At 50.1% G+C, this 21,066-nt stretch overlaps 4 protein-coding genes across 14 annotated transcripts in view; 2 read left to right on the top strand and 2 right to left on the bottom strand.

Moving 5' to 3' along the window:
- DNAI4 (dynein axonemal intermediate chain 4) overlaps positions 1–1,237 on the top strand; it is a 29,215-nt gene extending 27,978 nt beyond the window's left edge. For all 3 annotated transcript variants that reach the window (XM_064147460.1, XM_064147459.1, XM_064147458.1), the window contains one exon: positions 1,084–1,237. In XM_064147460.1, the coding sequence (XP_064003530.1) occupies positions 1,084–1,128 (45 nt within the window). In that variant the 3' untranslated portion in view covers positions 1,129–1,237. The remainder of the gene's footprint in view (positions 1–1,083) is intronic.
- A 3,287-nt stretch (positions 1,238–4,524) lies between these two features.
- INSL5 (insulin like 5) lies at positions 4,525–6,522 on the top strand. Its single transcript, XM_064147461.1, has 2 exons — positions 4,525–4,702; positions 6,308–6,522. The coding sequence occupies exons 1-2, from the start codon at positions 4,525–4,527 to the stop codon at positions 6,520–6,522; spliced, it is 393 nt and encodes a 130-aa protein (XP_064003531.1).
- A 1,133-nt stretch (positions 6,523–7,655) lies between these two features.
- Positions 7,656–10,166, bottom strand: DYNLT5 (dynein light chain Tctex-type family member 5). Its single transcript, XM_064148257.1, has 4 exons — positions 10,128–10,166; positions 9,855–10,083; positions 9,613–9,737; positions 7,656–8,444 (listed from the first exon to the last, which is right to left on the bottom strand). Exons 1-4 carry the CDS (start codon positions 10,164–10,166, stop codon positions 8,241–8,243), a joined length of 597 nt encoding a protein of 198 aa, XP_064004327.1. The 3' UTR covers positions 7,656–8,240.
- Positions 10,167–19,653: 9,487 nt separating this feature from the next.
- The window catches only part of SGIP1 (SH3GL interacting endocytic adaptor 1), a 91,412-nt gene continuing 89,999 nt past the window's right edge, over positions 19,654–21,066 (bottom strand). For all 9 annotated transcript variants that reach the window (XM_064147454.1, XM_064147457.1, XM_064147455.1 and 6 more), the window contains one exon: positions 19,654–20,972. In XM_064147454.1, the coding sequence (XP_064003524.1) occupies positions 20,950–20,972 (23 nt within the window). In that variant the 3' untranslated portion in view covers positions 19,654–20,949. The remainder of the gene's footprint in view (positions 20,973–21,066) is intronic.

The raw sequence follows: 21,066 nt of genomic DNA, 5'->3' as shown, positions 1-21,066 counted from the left end.
GCATTGTGATGCTGGGCAAGCTGCTATGGGTACCCCTGCTTTAGCAGGGAGGTTGGACTGCAGAGGTCCCTTCCAACCCCCACTATGCTGGGATTCTGTCCTTCCAACCCAAACCATGCCATGATTCTGTGATTCCTGCTCTTCCACATGCCACACCACTAGAAATTTCAGGAACAGGTAAGGCAACATCGCTCTTCAGGTTACACATGATCAAATACCCAGTGGTTGGCCACAGCTAGATTTGGGAAGGACTCTCAGGGCAAGGGCAGGAAGGTGGAGCTTCCTCTACATGTGCTTGGCAGAATGCCCTTGCCTGCCACCACCACAGGAAGACCATGCCCTCTCCTGGCCACTGAGGTGGTCTCACCATGTGGGTGTCAGCAAACCCATGAGCCATTTAAGTCTCCTAGAAGCAAACTGGCATCTTAGTGAGGGCTTACCTGGCTCAGACAGCATGGAAGAATCTGACTTGCCTTGCAGTTAGGTTCTTTTCCAAGTGTACCATGGCAAGAGAGATAGGCAGCTACTGGAGAGAGTCCAATGGAGGCAACAAAGATGCTGAGGGGCCTGGAGCAGCTCTGTGAGGAGGAAAGGCTGACAGCCCTGGGGCTGTTGAGCCTGCAGAGGAGCAGCCCCAGAGGGGATCTGAGCAATGCTCAGCAAGAGATAAAGGATCTGTGGGGGCAAGAGGATAATGCACAATCTGGAACCCAGGAGGTTCCCTGTGAGCAGGAGGAGAAACTTGTTTGTTTTGAGGGTGCTGGAGGCCTGGAGCAGGCTGCCCAGAGAGGCTGTGGAGTTTCCTTCTCTGGAGAGCTTCCAAGCCCAGCTGGGCATTGTGATGCTGGGCAAGCTGCTGGTGGGTGCACTGCTTTAGCAGGCGGATTGGACTGGATGATCTCCACAGGTCCTTTTCAACCCCATCATGCTGGGATTCTGGGGCTGCCTGCTCTCTGGATGCTCACTGCAGAAACCATTGTTCTTTGTTCATAAACAGGACTTTCAGGTCACTCTCTGTGTTCTATGCAGCAATTACCCTGGCTTTTGTGGTTTTACAGCTCTTTCTTCCCTCTTGTTTTGCAGGTTGGTACCTTACATGACATACTTGGTCCTGCTTTAGCTGTTTAAAAGCAGCTAAATGATACCCTTGCTCAGCTGGCCAGCAGCAAGAAGGATTTTTGGTGGTATTAAGATAAACTCTTCACTATTTTCCTATCATTAAAATTTATCTTTGAAATTGTATTGATGAAAAACTTCTAGATTTCCCCTTGGAAGTCTTAATATATAGATGGGCTGTCTTATGATACAGAGGAGGTGACAGAAAGGCTTCCATGATCTTTTTCTCTTGGGTCTTTCCTCCCCTTTTTTGCCTCCAAGGTATTTCCTTCATGGGTAGCCCAAAAAAGCAAAAATGCCCAAATCAATATGGTCCTTTGAAGGCTGTAACACAGTTCAAGACCTTATTTGATGTCATCTGTACCTCCTCTGTGAAACCACAGAGCAAATAAAGGACTTTTCACCAGATCCACCTCACCCATCATCCCACAAATGGCATCTGAGAGTGAGAGCTGAGCTCTGAGTGGCACTAGGTGCTCTTGTAAGCTGCAGCTCATTCCACACCAGGCCAAAGTGCAGACCCCTGACAAATGAGGACAAGGTAGAACTGTAATTTAAGTTCCCTCTGCTCCACTTTTCTGAAAGCCCCTCAACCAAGGGAACAGTGTGGTCCTGGAGCAAAGATTAGCTCTTGCAGCTCTGGAAGCCAGATCTGTGGGTTTTGAAAGTCTATCATCCTCCACCCAGCCCATTCCCAGCAACCAGAGTTGAGAGCTATTTAGAATCATAGAATGGTTTGTGTTGGGAGTGACCTTCAAGATCATTTGGTTGCATGGGCAGGGACAACTTCCACAAGTCCAGGTAGCTCAAGGTCTCATCCAAGCTGACCTTGAACAGGGAGGGAAGGCTTGCTCAAGCCTGCACTGCTGGTTGGAAGCAGGCAGTGTTTGGCTGTCTGTGCTGTCTTTTTAGGGGGCAGATCAGAAGAAACAGGAAAAAAATCATCTATCAAACCACTAGAGGACTGTCAGAGGATGTTCAGAGACTGATTGCTTATCAAACACATAAAGCATCTCTCCAGAAGAGTAATTAAGATCTGGGCTCTAGCGTTATTGCTTGATGAGATCCCTGAGGTCACTTCCAACCTGGCATTCTATGCAGATGGTATTTCCCCATCACAGAACTCCAGCATGGTGGGGGTTGGAAGATCTCTGGAGATCATTCAGTCCAACCTCTCTGCTCAAGCAGGGGCACCCGCAGCAGCCCACCCAGCATCACAAAGGCCAAGTGGGCTTGGAAGCTCTCCAGAGGAGGATACTCCACAACCTCTCTGGGCAGCCTGCTCCAGGCCTCCAGCACCCTCACAACAAAGAAGTTTCTCCTTTTCAGATGGAACCTCCTGGGTTCCAGTTTGTGCTCTGGGTCTGGATCATCCAGAACCTTGGCAGAGAAACACTTTGCCAAGCTGGCAGAGACAACAGCTGCCTGCTCCTGCAAGCATGATGCAGTGAGAGAAGTGTTTCTATTATAGACCCAGCATATTCAGACTCTCATTAGCCTGACAATAAAACATCCAACATTTAAGCCCATCACTGAAGTTAAAGACCATTTGTGAGGCATTACAGTCACTTTCTCCTGCCTCCCCCATGTTTCACAGCCAACATCTGAATTTATCCTTGACATAAAATGAATCTCTGTGCATTTCAAAAGACAAAAAAGCCATTAAGGCAATTCACCTGTTAATGATTATTACAATTCTGAACAAACACACCCTGTGTTTTCCATGGGTGCTCATCACTGTTTGCTCACCCCTGTGACTGGTGCAAGATGAGCTTTCTGTCAAGGCTGGAACACCTCCTAATTCACCCTGTTCGTCGTGGAAACCAATTAACTGCAACATTATGGTGCTGGAAAACACTGGTGGTGCTAGGAAATGCTAGAGATCACCAGAGCTCCTCATCCATATTGTTCTCAAACAAGGAATTTCTGACCTTGTAATGGCCAAATTTTCTCCTCAAGGCATTTTATTGCAAGATTATTTTTTATAGCAGCTTGTAGCAATTGCTGCCAACAGCATGCAAAGCAATAGGAAAGGATCACCCTTGCTGACCTCCAGTCTCAGAGTGCACTGACACTGCCCTAGGGAACCCATTTCTGCCTGTCAGATGTGACCAAAAGGTCAAGGACAGCCAAGAGAAACTTTTTTGTTGTGAGGGTGCTGAAGCCCTGGAGCAGGCTGCCCAGAGAGGTTGTTGGAGTATCCTTGTCTGGAGGGCTTCCAAAATCAGCTGGGCTTTGTGCTGCTGGGCAAGCTGCTGTGGGTGCCCCTGTTTTAGCACGGGGGTTGGACTGGATGATATCCAGAGGTCCCTTCCAACCCCACCATTGTATGATTCTATAGTTCTATAGCTGTTCTGTGCTTGCTTTAGAGCCTCCATCTATCTTTTAAAGCATTTACAATCAAGGGCTACCTCCACAGGCCTCACAGCAGAGGCACATGACACCTACACTTGCCACCGAACCCCTTCAGTACCTGATTGTCTCATGAGCAACTGCCCAACACTGAAGAGTCCATGATCATCTAGCTTGACAAGGAGATCATCAAATCCCAGTGTGGTGGGAGCTGGGAGTTGAAATGGACCTCTGGAGATCATCCAGTCCAACCTCTCTGCTAAAGCAGGGGCACCCACAGCAGCTTGCCCAGCATCTCAATAACCAGGTGGATTTGGAAGCTCTCCAGACAAGGATACTCCAACAACCTCTCTGGGCAGCCTGCTCCAGGGCTCCAGCACCCTCACAACAAACAAGTTTCTCCTTCTCTTCAGGTGGAAGCTCCTGGGTTCTAGCTTGTGCCCACTACCCCTTGTCCTGTCACTGGGCACTAGCAAAAAGAGTCTGGCCCCATCCTCTTGACTCCAGGATTCATTAAATATCGACAAGCAGAAATACCTATAGGAAAAGAACAAGTCAAGAGTAAGAAAGAAGCATGTGGCTGCAGACATCACTGGAGGAAGTCGACTGCCTTTTAGTTTAGGATCTTTAGCAGAAAAAGACCTGATTCTGCTTGAAGTGTGGTAAGAGGCATGAGAGAGCCCCAGGCTGTGGTAGCAGAGCTGAGCAGGAAGAGACAAAATCATTACCTAGAAATCATCTTTTGCAGAACACACACATTAAGGCTCTGATCCAAGATGTACCCTATAAACATGTTATAGTGACCCTGTCCCTCCAGTAAGGCAGTGACATAGTCTCAAGTGGTCTTTACTACCTGACAGAGATGGCAATGAAAGCCCCAGGCACTTCAGATGCCACTGGGAACAGGTGATTAAGTGGCCTGCAGCAAACATGAAGTCATCCTCACAACCAGAGGCTGCTTGGTGGAGCGTGCAAGCCCTCGGTATAAATGAGAGGACTTAGAGCTCCTCACCTCACTCTCGTGGAGCCCTCTTGTTGGGAACAGAGCCTCAGAGGATGAGGAGCATGCTGCTGCTGCTGCTGGCCTTGCTGGCTGCCCTGGCTGCAGCAGGAGAAGGAAGAGGTGAAGGAACCACCGTGAAGCTCTGCGGCAGGGACTTCGTCCGAGCTGTTGTCTTCACCTGCGGAGGCTCTCGGTGGAAAAGGCACTTGACTGATTATCATTACCTGTTTGGTGAGTACCATTTAACACACTCCAAGCTAATCACCCCTGCAAGGCTCATCTAGCTCTCAGGATCACATCCCCTCCAGGCAAAGCGTGACTGGATTCTCTTCCTTGTTGCTACTTTGCTAACTAAAAGCCATTTAGATGAAGATTTTCCATGTCAACCACGAGTGAAGTCCAAAGCTGTCCCTGAAAATCTCCATCTGAAATGCCAGAGACAAGCTTTGCCACACTCAACCCAGGAGTTTCACCATTGTCCTTTACCTCTTTTCCAAACAACCCCCAAAAACCTTATTATATCTTAATACCCTAATTAGAGTACATCAAATACACACTCTGCAATTTCAGCGTCTTCACCAGGCTGGACAGCTTTAGATTTCCCAGCACATTGTAGATGGAGTCAGAAAACTCAGCCATTGATAGAAAATTGTATTCTGGTAAGCTAAAATAAAAGAGAGAAAAGGAAATAAACAGGGCAGCAGACAGGAGCAGGACTTCTGCGTAGCTGCTGGTCACAAGTGGTGCTCCCCAGGGCTCAGTACTGGGGCCAGACCTCTTTAATGTCTCTACTGATGATCTGGACAAAGGAATTAAGGCACTCTGTTTGCAGATGACACTAAGCTCAGTGGGAGTGATGATCTGGCAGAGGGGAAGAGGTTCTACAGGGGAACTTGGACAGGCTGGATCCACAGACTGAGACCAGTAAGCTGAGGTTCAACAAGGCCAAGGGCTTGGTCCTGCACCCAGGTCATAACAACCCTATGGGAGGCAACCCTATGAACTGCCCAGTAGAGAAAGACTTAAGGGTGTTGGTCAACAGCTGGCTGAACATGAACCAGTGTGGGGCCAGCTGGCCAAAGAGGCCAACAGAATCCTGGCCTGGGTTAGCAATGGCATGGCCAGCAGGAGCAGGGAAGTGATTGTCTCCCTATACTGGGCACCGTTGAGGCCACATCTTGCATTCTGGGTTCAGTTTTGGGCCCTTCACTCCAAGGACACTGAGAGGCTGGAGCTTGTCCAGAGAAGGGCAACAAAGCTGGGAAAGGGTCTGGAGAAGAAGTCTGGTGAGGAGAGGCTGAGGGCCCTGGGGGTGTTCAGCCTAGAGGAGTCTGAGGGGAGACCTCAGTCTATGGCTACCCAGCTGTAGACCCTTCACAGCTTCCCTGCCCTGCTCTGGACACAGAACCTCTCTGTTGTTCACACCCAAACACAGAGGGTCTCTCTTTCTAGTAAACATGATCAGCTCTCCCATGAATTTATAAAGATGTGCAGGGTGAGCGGCAGGAGGCTGGAGCCAGGCTCTGCTGGGTGATGCCCAGTGCCAGGACAAGGGGCAGTGAGTGGAAGCTGAGGCATAGGAAGTTTCATGTGAACATGAGGAGGAATTTTTTCGCTGAGAGGGTGACAGAGTAGTGGAATAGGCTGCCCAGGGTGGGTTGTGGAGTCTTCCTTTTGGAGATATTCAAAACCTGCCTGGATGCATTGCTGTGTGATCTGGTCTAGGAGATCCTGCTCTGACAGGGGAGGTTGGACTGGATGAGCTTTGGAGGTCCCTTCCAGCCCCTGACATTCTGTGATTCTGTGAATCTCTAACTCCTGATTTCTATGTGACAGAGGGTGACAAGCCCCTACTTTTCTCACAAGACACCAAGGGTTACACTGACCTCTCGACGTCCGCAGTGCAGAGGCTGGAGACAGAGGACACAGAGCTGCAGCCCAAGGCAGAGAGCAAATCATCTGCGCTCAAGAAGCGTGAAGCGGCCAAGCTGCTGACCACATCCTGCTGCAGCATCGGCTGCAGCGAGAGAGAGATCAGTTCCCTCTGCTAGAGCACACTGCTCCCTGCCCAGCTCCCCTGCCACAGCCTTCTTGGAGTAAAACATCATGGTGCCAACCACCTGTGTGGGTGACCAGGGCACAAACCACAACTGATGAATGAGAATAAACCCAAGGCAGAGCAGAGAGCTCCGTGCGGCATGTCATGGGTCTGTAACACAAAGGTCCACACCTCCTGGATCTCTAAGCAGGATGGAATTTGGAGTCTGGCCAGCAGGACCAGGGCAGGGATTGTCCCTCTGCGCTCAGCACTGGTGAAGCCACATCTCTAAAACTGGGTTCACTTTTGAGCCCTCACTCCAAGGACTTTGAGGTGCTGGACTGAGTCCAGAGAAGGGCAATGAAGCTGGGGGAGGGTCTGAGTAACAGGGCTGGTGAGGACCAGCTGAGGGAACTGGAGTTGTTCAGTCTGGAGGAGGCTGAGGGGAGACCTCATTATGCTCTACAACCTCCCTGAAAGGAGGTTGGAGCCAGGTGGGGATTGGTCTTTTCTCTCTAGTATCAGGTGATAGAAAGAAAATGGCCTGAAATTGTGCCAGGGGAGGTTTAGTTTGAACATGAGGAACATTTTTTTTCCCCTCAAGAGTTGTCATAGGCCTGTCCCAGGCTGCCCAGCACAGTAGTTGAGTCCCCATCCCTGGAGGGATTGAAAAGCCATGGAGATGTGGTGCTGAGGGCCATGGTTTAGTGGTGAGACCTGGGTTAACAGTTGGACTTAAAACTCTCTTCCAACACAAATGATTCCATCACATTTTTCTCTTGATTACAAACTCTGTGGGACTGAGCTAGCCTCCTCCAAGGAGAATCAGCCACCTTCTCAGCCACTTTTTCTTCACTCAGGGCATTTCTCAGCACTCAGGGGCAGTCTCCTGCAAGCAATGCCCCAAACTTCCACAGTCCCTGCTACTCTCTCACCACAAAGCCTCCCAGACGTCCCTGATCCCAGCAGGACAGTGTTTAGGGATCCCTCCAACCCCCAGACAGAGCAGAGCAAGCTGCAGCACCAAGCTGCTGCTGGAACACAGCCTGTGCACAAAGCCACAGCCACAGGGAAGCTGCTCTATCACTCACAGACCCCTCTCCAGCCAGGAAGGGGGAGCAGGAAAAGTAAAGGTGACCCACAAGGTGAAATGAGAGATTTAATGCAACAACCAAGCTAATGTTAATGCCAATATAAAGCACACAAAGTGATACTCAGCCCAGTGAACATGGTCGTCAGCAACCTCAGGAGCAGGATGATCATCACGTCCCTCCAGGGCTGGTGACCCTTGAGAGGAGGAGGAGCTAGAGAAACCCATATCCTCAAGGAACTTCTCCTTTGTGCTGACTGTGACATTTACGGTGGGAGACACACCTGTAGCCAGCTCAGGGCACCTGCCCTGACTCCTGCCCCTCCCAGCTTAAGGTCATGACCTTCTGGAAGCTGCTAATGACATGCAGATCAGGGCTGCTTTATAATTCTATCCCAGCCAAACCAAGGCACAATCACATTTCAGACCAAGTGAAAGCTGCCCTGGCTCTTCACAACTATTTTCAACGCCAGAAACAGGAAGAGTTAGGCTGAACATTCATTTCTCCTGCTGTTAGAGACTCAACATGGAAATTTGAGACATGGTTTAATGGCCTTGGTGGTGTTAGGTTAACACTTGGAACTCGATGATCTTAGAGGTCTTTTCCAACTGAAACAATTCTACAATTCTCTAACTACCTCTTATTCAAAATAGACAGCATAGACATTTGCAAGAGCAAAGAGTGAAGGGCTCTTGAACACATACGACGAGAAGGTATCGCTTGCAGGATCCCACAGGCACCTGCTGCCAATCTGCATGCTCTGCTCATTCAGCTGCCCAATGGTTGTCACCACAACAATCTTGTACCTGGGGGTCACAAGCTCTTTTACACGAGCTTTAATAACCTGCAAGAGGAAGAAAAACCCCACATTTAGACACAAGTGGTGAGCTCTTTTTAGAGGGGGATGTTTTTTTGGGTCAGAGAAGCACAAGCTTCTATAGAGCTCTTGCAACAAGTACTGAATGGTGTGGGTTAGTAGGGACCTTGAAGATCATCGAGTCTCAACCCCCCTGCCATGACAGGGAGATCTTCTATGAGACTAGGTCACTCAAGCCCTCATCCAACCCAGGAGGCACCCTAATGTCAATCCTAGAATCAATCCTAATGCCATTTTGGAGAGATCTGATGTATACTTCCAAGTCATTAATGGCATTTCTGGGCGGGGCAGCCATAGCATGGAGTTTTTACTGACCACAGAAGGTTCCACACAAACATATGGGGAAAAACACTTTGAGGGTGGAAGAGCACTGGAGCAGGCTGCCCAGAGGAAAATAAAGCACAATTCAGTTTTGCAGCTTCATCCACCTTTCTGGGTTTTGAAAACAGTTCAAGCTACAAAGATGCTGAGGGCCCTGGAGCACCTCTGTGAGGAGGAAAGGCTGAGAGCCCTGGGGCTGCTGAGCCTGCAGAAGAGCAGCCTGAGAGATCTGCTCAATGCTCAGCAAGAGCTTAAGGACCTGTGGGGACAAGAGGATGGGGCCAGACTCTTCTCTGTGGTGCCCAGAGACAGGACAAGAGGCAGTGGGCATGAACTGGAACCCAGGAGGTTCCATGTGAGCAGGAGGAGAAACTTGTTTGTTGTGAGGGTGCTGGAGCCCTGGAGCAGGCTGCCCAGAGAGGCTGCGGAGTCTATCTGGAAGCTTTCCAAAGCTGTTTGGATGTGTTTCTGGGTGATTTAGGGGATCCTGCTTTTGCAAGGGGCTTGGACTGGATGATCTCCAGAAGTGCCTTCCAACTTCCCACCCAGCCCTTCTGCTCTCCAGTTCTGTGATGCTGTGTGCTCCACCAGGGCCACTGCAGCTCCAACAAACCACATCACCAACTCATATATAAACTCTCACCCATTGTAGAGCAACCCTTGGTGCTCCTTGCCGGCGAGGAGCACCAAGGTCCCCCGGGAGTTCTTTTTCACCTTGTATTTGTGGACTCCCGGCCCCCATGGCCACCTCCCTGACGCCCCCATGGAGGCAAGAGGACAAAATGGCCTCCTGACACCTCCAGCCTAGCGGTACCTCAGCGATGGCCTCCGCCAGCTCCCTGCACCGGGCTGGCTCGTAGGGCTGCTCCTCCAGGTAGCTCCCCAGCACATCCTTCAGGATCTCATCCACCGCCGCCAGCGGGAAGCGCCCGGCGGGTGCTGAAGGGCAGGCGAAGAGGTTAGGCTCGGGACTCTGAGGGCAATGCCTCCGCCAGAGGAGGGCCCCTGGCAGGTGCCCCTCACCCCGCCCCGAACCACCCGGCCCCGGGACCTCACCCGGGCGGGGGTCGCTGCCAGCGCCGCCGCCATCCATCGCCGCCCGGTCGCTGAGGGCAGGCGGAAGGGCGGGAAGCCGGCACCCGTCTGCCGCTGACCACGGGGCGGCGCCGGTCGCTGCGCTGCCGCCGAACCCGGGCCGGTGCAGCCCGCAGCGGCAGCCATGGCTCCGCTCTGCTCGTCGGGGTCCGCGCAGCCGCCCTGGGTCCGCGCAGGTGCCCGAGAGCTCCTGCGGCCTCCCAGTGTCTACCCAGGTCTGCGCTGCTCTCTTACCCCCTCCTGGCTCCTGGGAGGTCCTTGCCGCCTCCACATGGCTCCCAAGGCTTTACACAGTCTTTAAATGTCCCCCTGGCCACTGCGGCCTCCCAGGGCCTCCACAAGCGCCTGTATGTGCCTAGAGACCCCTAGAGTCCCCTTTGCCCCTGTATACAGACCCCTTGTGTGCCTACGGCCTCCAGAGTCCCTACAGCCCACACAGGTCCCCTGTGACCCCTGTGGATCCCCACACCCCACAGATCACTGTGTGACCCTATAGCCCACACAGGTCCCCTGTGACCCCTGAGGATCCCCATGGACCCCACAGATCACTGTGTGACCCTATAGCCCACACAGGTCCCCTGTGACCCCTGTGGATCCCCACACCCCACACCCCACAGATCACTGTGTGACCCTATAGCCCACACAGGTCCCCTGTGACCCCTGTGGATCCCCACACCCCACAGATCACTGTGTGACCCTATAGCCCACACAGGTCCCCTGTGACCCCTGTGGATCCCCACACCCCACAGATCTCTGTGTGACCCTATAGCCCACACAGGTCCCCTGTGACCCCTGTGGATCCCCACACCCCACACCCCACAGATCACTGTGTGACCCTATAGCCCACACAGGTCCCCTGTGACCCCTGTGGATCCCCACACCCCACACCCCACAGATCACTGTGTGACCCTATAGCCCACACAGGTCCCCTGTGACCCCTGAGGATCCCCATGGACCCCACAGATCACTGTGTGACCCTACAGTCCACACAGGTCCCCTGTGACCCCTGAGGATCCCCACACCCCACAGATCTCTGTGTGACCCTATAGCCCACACAGGTCCCCTGTGACCCCTGTGGATCCCCACACCCCACAGATCACTGTGTGACCCTGTAGCCCACACAGGTCCCCTGTGACCCCTGTGGATCCCCATGGACCTCACAGATCACTGTGTGACCCTGTAGCCCACACAGGTCCCCTGTGACCCCTGTGGATCCCCATGGACCTCACAGATCACTGTGTGACCCTGTAGCCCACACAGGTCCCCTGTGACCCCTGTGGATCCCCACACCCCACAGATCACTGTGTGACCCTGTAGCCCACACAGGTCCCCTGTGACCCCTGTGGATCCCCACACCCCACAGATCACTGTGTGACCCTGTAGCCCACACAGGTCCCCTGTGACCCCTGTGGATCCCCACACCCCACAGATCACTGTGTGACCCTGTAGCCCACACAGGTCCCCTGTGACCTCTGTGGATCCCCATGGACCCCACAGATCACTGTGTGACCCTGTAGCCCACACAGGTCCCCTGTGACCCCTGTGGATCCCCATGGACCCCACAGATCACTGTGTGACCCTGTAGCCCACACAGGTCCCCTGTGACCCCTGTGGATCCCCATGGACCCCACAGATCACTGTGTGACCCTATAGCCCACACAGGTCCCCATGCTCCCTGTGATCTCCATGGACCCCACAGGTCATGACGTATGTGTCCATCCCCTGTGTGCCCCACAAGCCTGACATGTCCTGCATGGGTGCCCTGGAGCCCTGCCAGTCACCATCCCTGATACCCTCACAGCACCCATGCGTCCCTGAGGAGGTGTGGGCTGGGTGATGGAGTAGTGAGGTGGACTGGGAGCTGGTTAAAGGAAAGAGAAGTCAGAGAGTTGCTAGCAATGGGCCAGAGTCCAGCTGGAGGCCTGTGACTAGTGGAGCCCCTCAGGGGTCACTATTGGAGCGGGATGAGTGCACTGCCAGCAGGTTTGCTGATGGCACCCAGCTGGGCAGCGAGGCTGCCACAGTGGAGTTGTGCAGCCATTCAGAGGGACTTGGACAGGCTGAGAGTTGGGCAGGGAGACATTGTGTGAAGTTCAATAGGGCCAAGGGTAGAGTTGTGCACCTGGGAAAGAACAACCTCAGAGATAAGTATAGGCTGGGGACTGAGCTGCTGGAGAGCAGTGAAGGGGAGAGGGACTTGGAAGTCCTGGTGGCTGGAAGGATGGCCACGAGCCAGCAATGTGCTCTGGTGGCCAGGAGGGCCAATGCCATTCTGGGGTGGATTAGAAGGGCTGTGGTTAGTAGGTCGAAAGTGGTTCTCCTGCCCCTCCACTCTGCCCTGCTGAGGCCACTCCGCAACACTGCAGTACTGTGTCCAGTTCTGAGCTCCCCCAGTTCAAGAGGGACATAGAACTGCTGGAGGGAGTCCAGCACAGAGCCACAAAGATGCTGAAGGGAATGGAACATCTCTGTTAGGAGGCAGCTGGGGCTGTGCTGCTTGGAGAAGAGGAGACTGAGAGGTGACCTCATTAATGTTTATAAAGATGTGCAGGGTGAGGGCCAGGAGGCTGGAGCCAGGCTCTGCTGGGTGATGCCCAGTGACAGGACAAGGGGCAGTGGGTGGAAGTTGAGAGATAGGAGGTTCCATGTGAACCTGAGAAAGAATTTTTTCCCTGTGAGGGTGACAGAGCACTGGGACAGGCTGCCCAGGGTGGCTGTGAATATCTGGAGATATTCAAGGACTCTCTGGATACGTTTCTCTGTGATCTGCTGTGCTAGTTTGAAGCAGGCTAGAACGTTTTGGTGAGAAGAACTAGATCACAGGCTGTGAAAGGGAAACAATGGTGATGTCTTCTTCCCTCATAGGCTTGCTGAGATATATAGCAACAACAAATAAAGCCATAGATAACCACTTCTGCTGGGGAACTGGCCGAGCTGCATCACTTGCTAACCTCACCCCCTGTTTCTTTTCTAATCCACTTTGCTTCTAAACCCCCCTGGCTGAACCTCCATTCTTCCTTGGGACTGGGGTGAGGTTGAGAGGGGCAGGGGGAAGGTGAAGGGGTGGTTGGGAGCCCCTCCTGGGGACTCAGGTTTCTGGGAGGGGAGTTGTGTTTCTGTATTACCTTTTACCTTGTATATTTCTGTATATAGCTGTGTACACTGTAAATCTCTGCTTTTATATTTACAGCTCTACTAAGCTGTAAATATAAAAGCTTCATTCAATTTCCAGAGCTGGCTGAGTCTAGTCTGGGTGATTTCCAAAGTTGGGGGGAGGGGGGGCGGGGAACACCCAAACCATCACATCTGCTCTAGGTGATCCTGCTCTGGCAGGGGGGGCTGGACCAGATGAGCTTTCAAGCTCCCTTCCAGCCCCTGACATTCTATGATTGTATGACCCCTTCAAGCTCTCCCCCATCCCTGTGAACCCCACACCTTCCCCCATGCCACCCCCAAGCTGTCCCCAGGCTAGGAAAGCTGCAGCTAGCTCCAGCAACAATAACATTTTGAGCCAGGGCTATGGCAACCCCTAACAGCTCTGCCCAGCTCCTTTGGGATCTTCCTGCGCATCCAAGCAAAATCCATGCAGAGAAGATGCTGTTTTACTGGGTTTGTTTATTTTCAAGGAGAAAAAAAATAATATTAATAATAATAATAATAATCACATTTCAATTGCAACTCAATGGGGTATTGAATGTGGTTCTCATGGACAGAATTAACAAACTTTGTTCAGACATGGGGGGGGGGTTGTTGTTGTCGGCTGCAACGTTCTGCAGGGTAAATAAATTGCATATTCAAGAGTTTGTGAAATGGGTGACAGGGTTTGGGGAGGGAGAGAATGGAGGAGAGACATTTATATATATATATATATTAAAAAAATATGTACAAAAGAAAGGAAGAAAGAGAGAAAGGAAAAAAAAAAAAAGATATCCACAGAGTCATCTTCTAATCTATAAGGCAAGTAACATTTAAAATATGTTGCTTTCATGATTATCTTCAACAAGTCAATACAACACATTCATATTACCAGTGGTCAAATACAAAGCTTTGCTGCAATAGTCTGTGTGCAACAAACCTTTTTATGCCTTTTAAAGTCATTTGTTTTTCTTCTCTCTCTTTTTTTTTTTTTTTTTTGGTGTTTTGTTTTGTTTTTCTTTCTCTGAGAACAGTAGGTAAGCAGCAAAGTTGTTTTTTTTTCATCACAGACTAAGCAGGACCTCGGCCATCGTAGAACTAAAGGTATAATATATCTCATTGCACGTTTAGGCAGAAAAGGCCAGCCAGTCATTAACTTATTTAACTTAAATCTTAAAAATAGACCTGTGCATCTTAATCCACAAATATTTATAAACATTTTATACAGGAGGGAGTTCATAAAATGATACAGGGACGATACCTGGGCAAATTCAATCAACTTATGGGGCTTCCTCTGGTTTTGGAGGTGTCATGGTGAGGTTCTCCCATGCCCTGCATCCTCCACCCACCAGCCTGTGGCTGCAGAACTGGAGCTTTAAACCACAACCTGGATCAACTACAGGCTTACAGGCTCACAGCATGTCAGGGGTTAGAAGGGACCCAAAGAGATCATCAAGTCCAACCTCCCTGCCACAGCAGGACCACACAATCTAGCTCAGGTCACACAGGAACACATCCAGACAGGCCTTGAAAGGCTCCACAGAAGGAGACTCCACAACCTCTCTGGGGAGCCGGTGCCAGTGCTCTGGGACCCTTCCAGTCAAGAAGTTCCCCCTTGTGTTAAGGTGGAACCTCCTGTGCTGCAGCTTCCATCCATTGCTCCTTGTCCTATCCCATGGAGCAAGTGAGCAGAGCCTGTCCCCCCTCTCCTGACCCCAAGACCTCAGATATTTATAAACATTTATCAAATCCCCTCTCACTCTTCTCTTCTCCAGGCTAAACAGCCCCAGGTCCCTCAGCCTCTTCTCCTCAGGCAGTGCTCCAGTCCCCTAATTATCCTCATAGCCCTCTGCTGAACCTCCTCCAGCAGATCCCTGTCCCTCTTAAACTGGGGAGCCCAAAACTGAACGCAGGACTGGAGCTTTAAACCACAACCTGGCTCAATTCTGCTCTCAGACCATGACTAACATCTCCATATGGTTTATGACATCAAAGCAACTGAGTGGTTTCATCAACCTTTAGAGTATTTGGGAGTGGAAAACCCTTCCTGTGTGGAATGTGAGCCCAGCAGCAGGATGGCATGTCCTCAGAAATTCCCCTTTTGTCAGACAAGAGAGGGATTTTGCAGCTATTCTCAACACCTTGCCAAAACCTGGCATGTTTCATCACAGACTGCTTGGCCTGTAGTGAAGTCTTGCTTGCATGCACACCTTTGAAGGGCATCACCACACTCACACTTGTGATTTCAAGACCAGTTGACAGCAGCATTTTCTGCAGGCCTTCCTAAAGTGGTAGAGGAGGTCAGGCAGGAGATGGGGGGGAAAGACTTCTGCAGGTCTTTTGTTAGACTTGCAATGAAAGACAGATCAAAATACTGTTGAGCATAAAACCTCCCCAGCTCTGCCAGAATGATTTTCCTTGGGAAACTGTGAGGAAAAAAAATAAGGCAGGAAGAATTCTGGCTATGAAATTAAATCTTTGAGCCTCATTTCTTACCAGGAAAAGTACAATGTGATGTATTTCAGCTATGGTAAGCTTCAAAATTAAAGGGCAAGGCTTTTTCACATACAAACAACAAAAGAGAGAAATCATCATAGTAAAGTGACTTTCTCAGGTAGGTGTTGGATGTTTGGGTTACAAACCCATGGGCTGTAATTCCCCTAAGAAAAAAAGGTGAAATGGAGCAGGATTCCTCTGTGTCACAGAGGAGACAAAGAGCAAAGGGAGAGATGCAAGGAGAGCTGAATCTTTTTAAGTAAAGGAAGTTTTGTTCTCTTAGGTCACTTAAGAACAAGCCACCTCTGCACTGCAGACCAAGCACTTCAAAAGGCTTCTGCTGTGAGACAGTGAAGTAGTGACCCTCTAGGTGAGGCTTCTGCTGCAGGAATCTCTGCAGCTGTGGCTTCATGGCTGGGTGAAATCATCCAGAACTAGGTAGATAAATACAAGTCTGACTTGTGGCAGTATGATCAGCGTGGAAAGGTCTTGGCAGGGACCTTGCTGGGAAAATAATCACCCATGCAAGAGCTGACCAATTTTTATACCTGAGCACTTAGCTACTCTGACTCCCTGTGAACACATCAAAGAAGACAGATGAATCTCACCTGCCAGTGTGCATGGCTTCAAAATGATCGCTTCAAGTAGCATATTTCTCTCTTTTTTTTTTCTCCAAATCCTGGTCACTGCCAGGGGAGATGCTCCAGCAACATCCTGCAGTGAAGGTGTGACACCAGCCTTCCTGGGAAACTCCTTTCCCTCCCTGTCTCCCCCAGAATGGGATGGCATTTTAACATGAACTTTTTAACAGAGGAATGACATTAAAGAACTAATCCAAACAGCAAATTAAAAGCTTAGTATTTGGCAGTAGTTCACACTACTGAGCAATTTCAGAGTCATTAAGAAATAGTGTTAAAGTAGAAATCAGTCTGGAACATCTCCTGTGAGGAGCACCACAAGCTGCCTGGGAATCATGGACATTTGCAACAAACAGAAGAAGAAATCCTGGCAAAACAACAATAACAAGAAGAGCCTTCTTGCTGCTAACATCTAAAGACCCAAGTCTGCAAGTGTCCATGGGGAAAAAAAAAATCCCACCCAGGGCACTGTGAGCCTGCAGCACAGGTTGCTGTGGCTGTCAAGGACCCCAGAGGAAAACTCCTTGGGGCAGAGGTGGCTGAGGACATGGTCTGTAAGGAAAGGTCCACACAAGCAGGCAAGCTAAAGCCTTTCTGTGCACACATCACACCTGTTTACTATTGGATTGTCTCTTCTATTTCTCCTTGGTGTGCTCAGATGTGTGTGCTGCTGAGTGAAGGAATGCCAGTGCTAGAGGGCAGAGCCCCTGTACACCCTCAGCAAAAGGTCTGCAGAACCACTTGCTCCAAAACCAAGCTCTGATGCTTAGATCAAGAGATGCAGGTGACTTACAGGCACCCAAATCTTTTCAACTCCCTGCTAGCAGGCAGGGAGCACCAGGCAGGTGCATTCCCTGAAGATAGGAAGTTTTTCCTGCCTAAAAGCAAGAGTAGAAGCTCACAGAACCCCTGAATCCAACAGGGCAACAGAACTGCATCTATGATCCCTGTGCTCTCTCCAGAGCCATGGGCTGTGGCTGCTCCTACAGAAGCTGAAACTGGGAATAAACAATCCCCAGTCCCCTCAGCAGCCTCTGCTGGACTCTCTCCAGTAGCTCCCTGCCTCTCTTGACCTAGTTTCAAAGCCCATAAAGATGGATGAAGCTGCAGAACTGAACTGTGCTTTATCCTCTCGGTCAGTACCTTCTGTGAGCATGCACACACCTCAACCATCCTACCATCCACATCTCAGAACTGAAATGCCTCCAGATTGCCTTCTTTTCTTTTTAGATGGGTATGGATTTCTGTTCTCTTATATTGCCCCTGTTTGGTGCTTTAAATTTAAATCTGCTCCATTTCTAATCCTTCTCTCTTCTGACACCCTCTCAAAGCCAAGCAGAAAGAAGACTGTTCCACTTGAGACTTAACAGCACAACTGGTCAGTTCCTCCTCCCCATGCTCATATGGCACACATGAAGACCAATGCACAACCAACAGGTTGTCCAGGAAGGTTGTGGATGCTTCTTCAAGGCCAGGTTGGATGTGGCCTAGAGCAACCTGTTCTAGTGGGAGGTGTCCCTGCCCATGGCAGGGGGTTGGGACTAGATGATCTTCAAATAAGCATCCTCAGGGCACTCTGATGCTCCCCCTCTCTGCTCAGACATCCAACAGGGCAGGACAAATGAAACCAACAGTGGTGGACCAGCATCTTCCTGCAAATCATTCTGGAAGAGTGGTTGTGCTGGGAGGGGAGGTGGACACATGCAGCTGAAAGCTCTTGAGCAAACACCTGGTGAACTAAAACACCACACAAAAACTGGCAAAAGCAGTATGTAAAACCAACCAAACTTGTCCCAAAGTGCTGGGTTTGGTCCCAGTATCACAGGCTGGGAATAGCTCTTTTATGTCACCTGCTGATAGCTGGCTTGGCATGGCGGCCCTACAGGGCCAGCACACCAAACATGGCTCTGCCAGGCAATTGCCCCAACAAGGGTGCAGGGCTTCTCCATCTCTCTTCATAAGCCAGGGCTGCTGTAGCCCAGCACCACCATGGACCTGGAAAATGTGCCCACCATGGTGTGGGACAGCACAAATGGGAGCAGCTTCAGGTCATGGCTTCAGGGGGTTGTTTTGTTTAAGAAGCATTTCAAAACCCAATGCTAATGTAAACAACTTGTGCTGCAAATGAAAGATGAAGTAAAATCTCTAGGTGCTGGTAATATTTACATTATAAAATCCTCCTTCTCAGGACCGTGGCAGAGATGGTTGTTGGAAGCGTGAGAGCGTAACGATTGTACACAGCATGAACCGCTGCTGCAGAAAAGGGAGGGCTTAGATCTGTGCCCTATGGCCCTATGGCAGAAAGGGAGAAGGTCCACACTGTGTGCCTATTTCCAGTTCAGGAGAAAATTGACTCGGTTAAACACTCCATTCAGGAGTATTGACAAGTGGACTTTCACAGAATCCCAGCATGGTGGGGGTTGGAGGGGACCTCTGGGGATCATCCAGTCCAAACCCCTGCTAAGTAGGGGCACCCACAGCAGCTTGCCCAGCAGCACAATGCCCAGCTGGCTTTGCAAGCTCTCCAGAGAAGAAGACTCCACAACCTCTCTAGGCAGCCTGCTCCAGGGCTCCAGCACCCTCACAACAAACAAGTTTCTCCTGCTCTTAGGATGGAATCTCCTGGGTTGCAGTTTGTGCCTGTTGACCCTTGTCCTGTCACTGGGCACCACTGAGAGGAGTCTGGCCCCATCCTCTTGCCTCCACATGTTCTTTTATCTCTTGCTGAGCATTGAGCAGATCTCCTCTCAGGCTGCTCTTCTGCAGGCTCAACAGCCCCATAGCTCTTTGTTTTTCCTCCTCACAGAGCTGCTTCAGGCCCCTCAGCATCTTTGTAGCCTCCCCTGGACGCTCCCCAGTAGTTCCGTCTCTCTTGAACTGGTTTCAAAGCCTATCAAGAACTGAACTGTGCTTTATCTGCTGTGTCAATACCTTTTGTGAGCATGCACACACCTCAACCATTCTGTCATCAACATCTCAGTCTGGGAGTCATCTCAGAACTGAAGTTACCACCAGATTTCCTTATTTTCTTTTAAGGTGGACATGGGTTTCTGTTTTCCTACATCACTTCAGTCTGCCCTGTAAGCAAGCACTTCCCCACATGCTCAGTCTAACTTTTCCAGCATGAATCCATGAGCAACATTTGTGACTGTGAAATTCACTCAGGAAAAACAGGGAAAATTTAGCCTGCAACCTAACACTTTCATGCACTTTCCAATCTCCACTCCTGATGCCAGCAGGGTGGGCTCATGGACACAGGTTTTTGGCAGCCCCACCATGTTACTCCTGCCTTGGGCTGCATTTGTTTCCCAGGGTTTGTACATAGATGCTCTCCTGCCTAAGTGGTAAAATACAAAAGCTGGAGGGGGGGGGAGGCTGCAAGCCTTTACAGCACTTTCTAAACCCTTGGGGCCTTCAAAATGGGAAAAACAAAACAACAGAACAGAATAAGCAAGCAAAGAAACATAAAAATGTGACCCAAAATCTGGAGACTGCTTGGAAAATGCATCTTTAAAGCCAGCAATAAAACATTTCTGGGCAGTGGTGTAAGCTCTGATTTGCTGCCCAGCCTCTTTGCCTGCTTCTTGTCCTCTGTGGTTGAAAGTAGATGCTCTTTAAGGTCTCCTTTGACCCGAATCATTCTAGGATTCTGTGACCTCTGCAAAATGTGAGGACAGATGGAAAAGTGGAGTGCCTGTGGGACTGGATTGGGATTCCTGGTTGGTTCATCTGTGGCTCTAAGGGAACCCAGCCATGTTAGAGTGGCAATCAGGAAGGAATTCTTTCCAGTGAGGGTGGTGAGACACTGGCACAGGTTGCCCAGGGAGGCTGTGGATGCTCCCTCCCTGGAGGTGTTCAAGGCCATGTTGGGTGAGGCCTTGAGCAACTGGGAGGTGTCCTTTACCATGGCAGGGAGGTTGGATCTAGATGATCTCAAAGGTGCCTTCCAACCCAAAAGATTCTATGAATCTTTGAAGCATGGAAGTTTCTTACCATGGAAATCTGAAGGAAATTGTCTCTGTAGAAGTGATGTATTTTTGTGTGTATTTTGCTAGGGGACTGGATTAGGAACCTCCACATTTACAATGATATTTTCCTGGAGTTAAACCAGCTAAACCTGAAGATAGAGCTTTGTATTCATCACCATGAAGACATACTAAGGACTGAAAGACAAACAAAAGGTAAATCAGTAGGTTCTACCGAACTCTCTCTTTCGTTTTTGTTCTCTGAGGCACCCCCTTCATAACAGCTACCAGTATTTAAATTGTATATATGTGACAAAATGTTACTCTACCTCTGTTAAGCATTGTGCCATTCGACAGTACTACTAGTAAATTTGATATAACCACAGTTTAAATTACATCCATTTCATGAATGGTAGTAGTAGTAGAATGCTATAAACTCAAGGGCCTAACTGCCAAAATACAGCCTTACTGGAATGAGTACCATTTACAAATACAATAATTACAATTTTAAAACCATTAACAAGGTTAACATCTAGAAGTAAATACTGGAAGGACTGGTCAAAGATGGTGTTGGTTGGTTGCTTTTTGTTTTTTTCAAGGAAAAAAAAGAGAAAATGAAGTAACACTGCTGAAAGTTGTTGACACTTCCAACAGAAACGTCCCGAGCGCAGGATTTAGTTCTTTTGTGGTTTTGTCTTTTGGTTGGTTTGGTTTGTGTTGGGTTTTTTTTTTTCCTTAAAGTGTGATTAAAACCCGTCCTACACACAGCAGGCCTTGGGGATTTTTGCCATATTTATTTTCCATGACTTGCATAAGCTTCCATCAGTTATCAGCCAAGTATTTACCTAGAAATGGGAGCAGAAATCAGTGCAAGGAAGGAGCTGCCCTGGTTCCTGGTGGCCACCCACCTCCACCTCCCCTGCCACACACAAGCAGCGT

Source organism: Pogoniulus pusillus, chromosome 8 (assembly GCF_015220805.1).
Source record: "Pogoniulus pusillus isolate bPogPus1 chromosome 8, bPogPus1.pri, whole genome shotgun sequence".
Lineage (NCBI taxonomy): Eukaryota > Metazoa > Chordata > Aves > Piciformes > Lybiidae > Pogoniulus > Pogoniulus pusillus.
The sequence above is the reverse complement of the archived record's forward strand: the minus strand, read 5'-3'. Positions and strand labels throughout refer to the sequence as shown.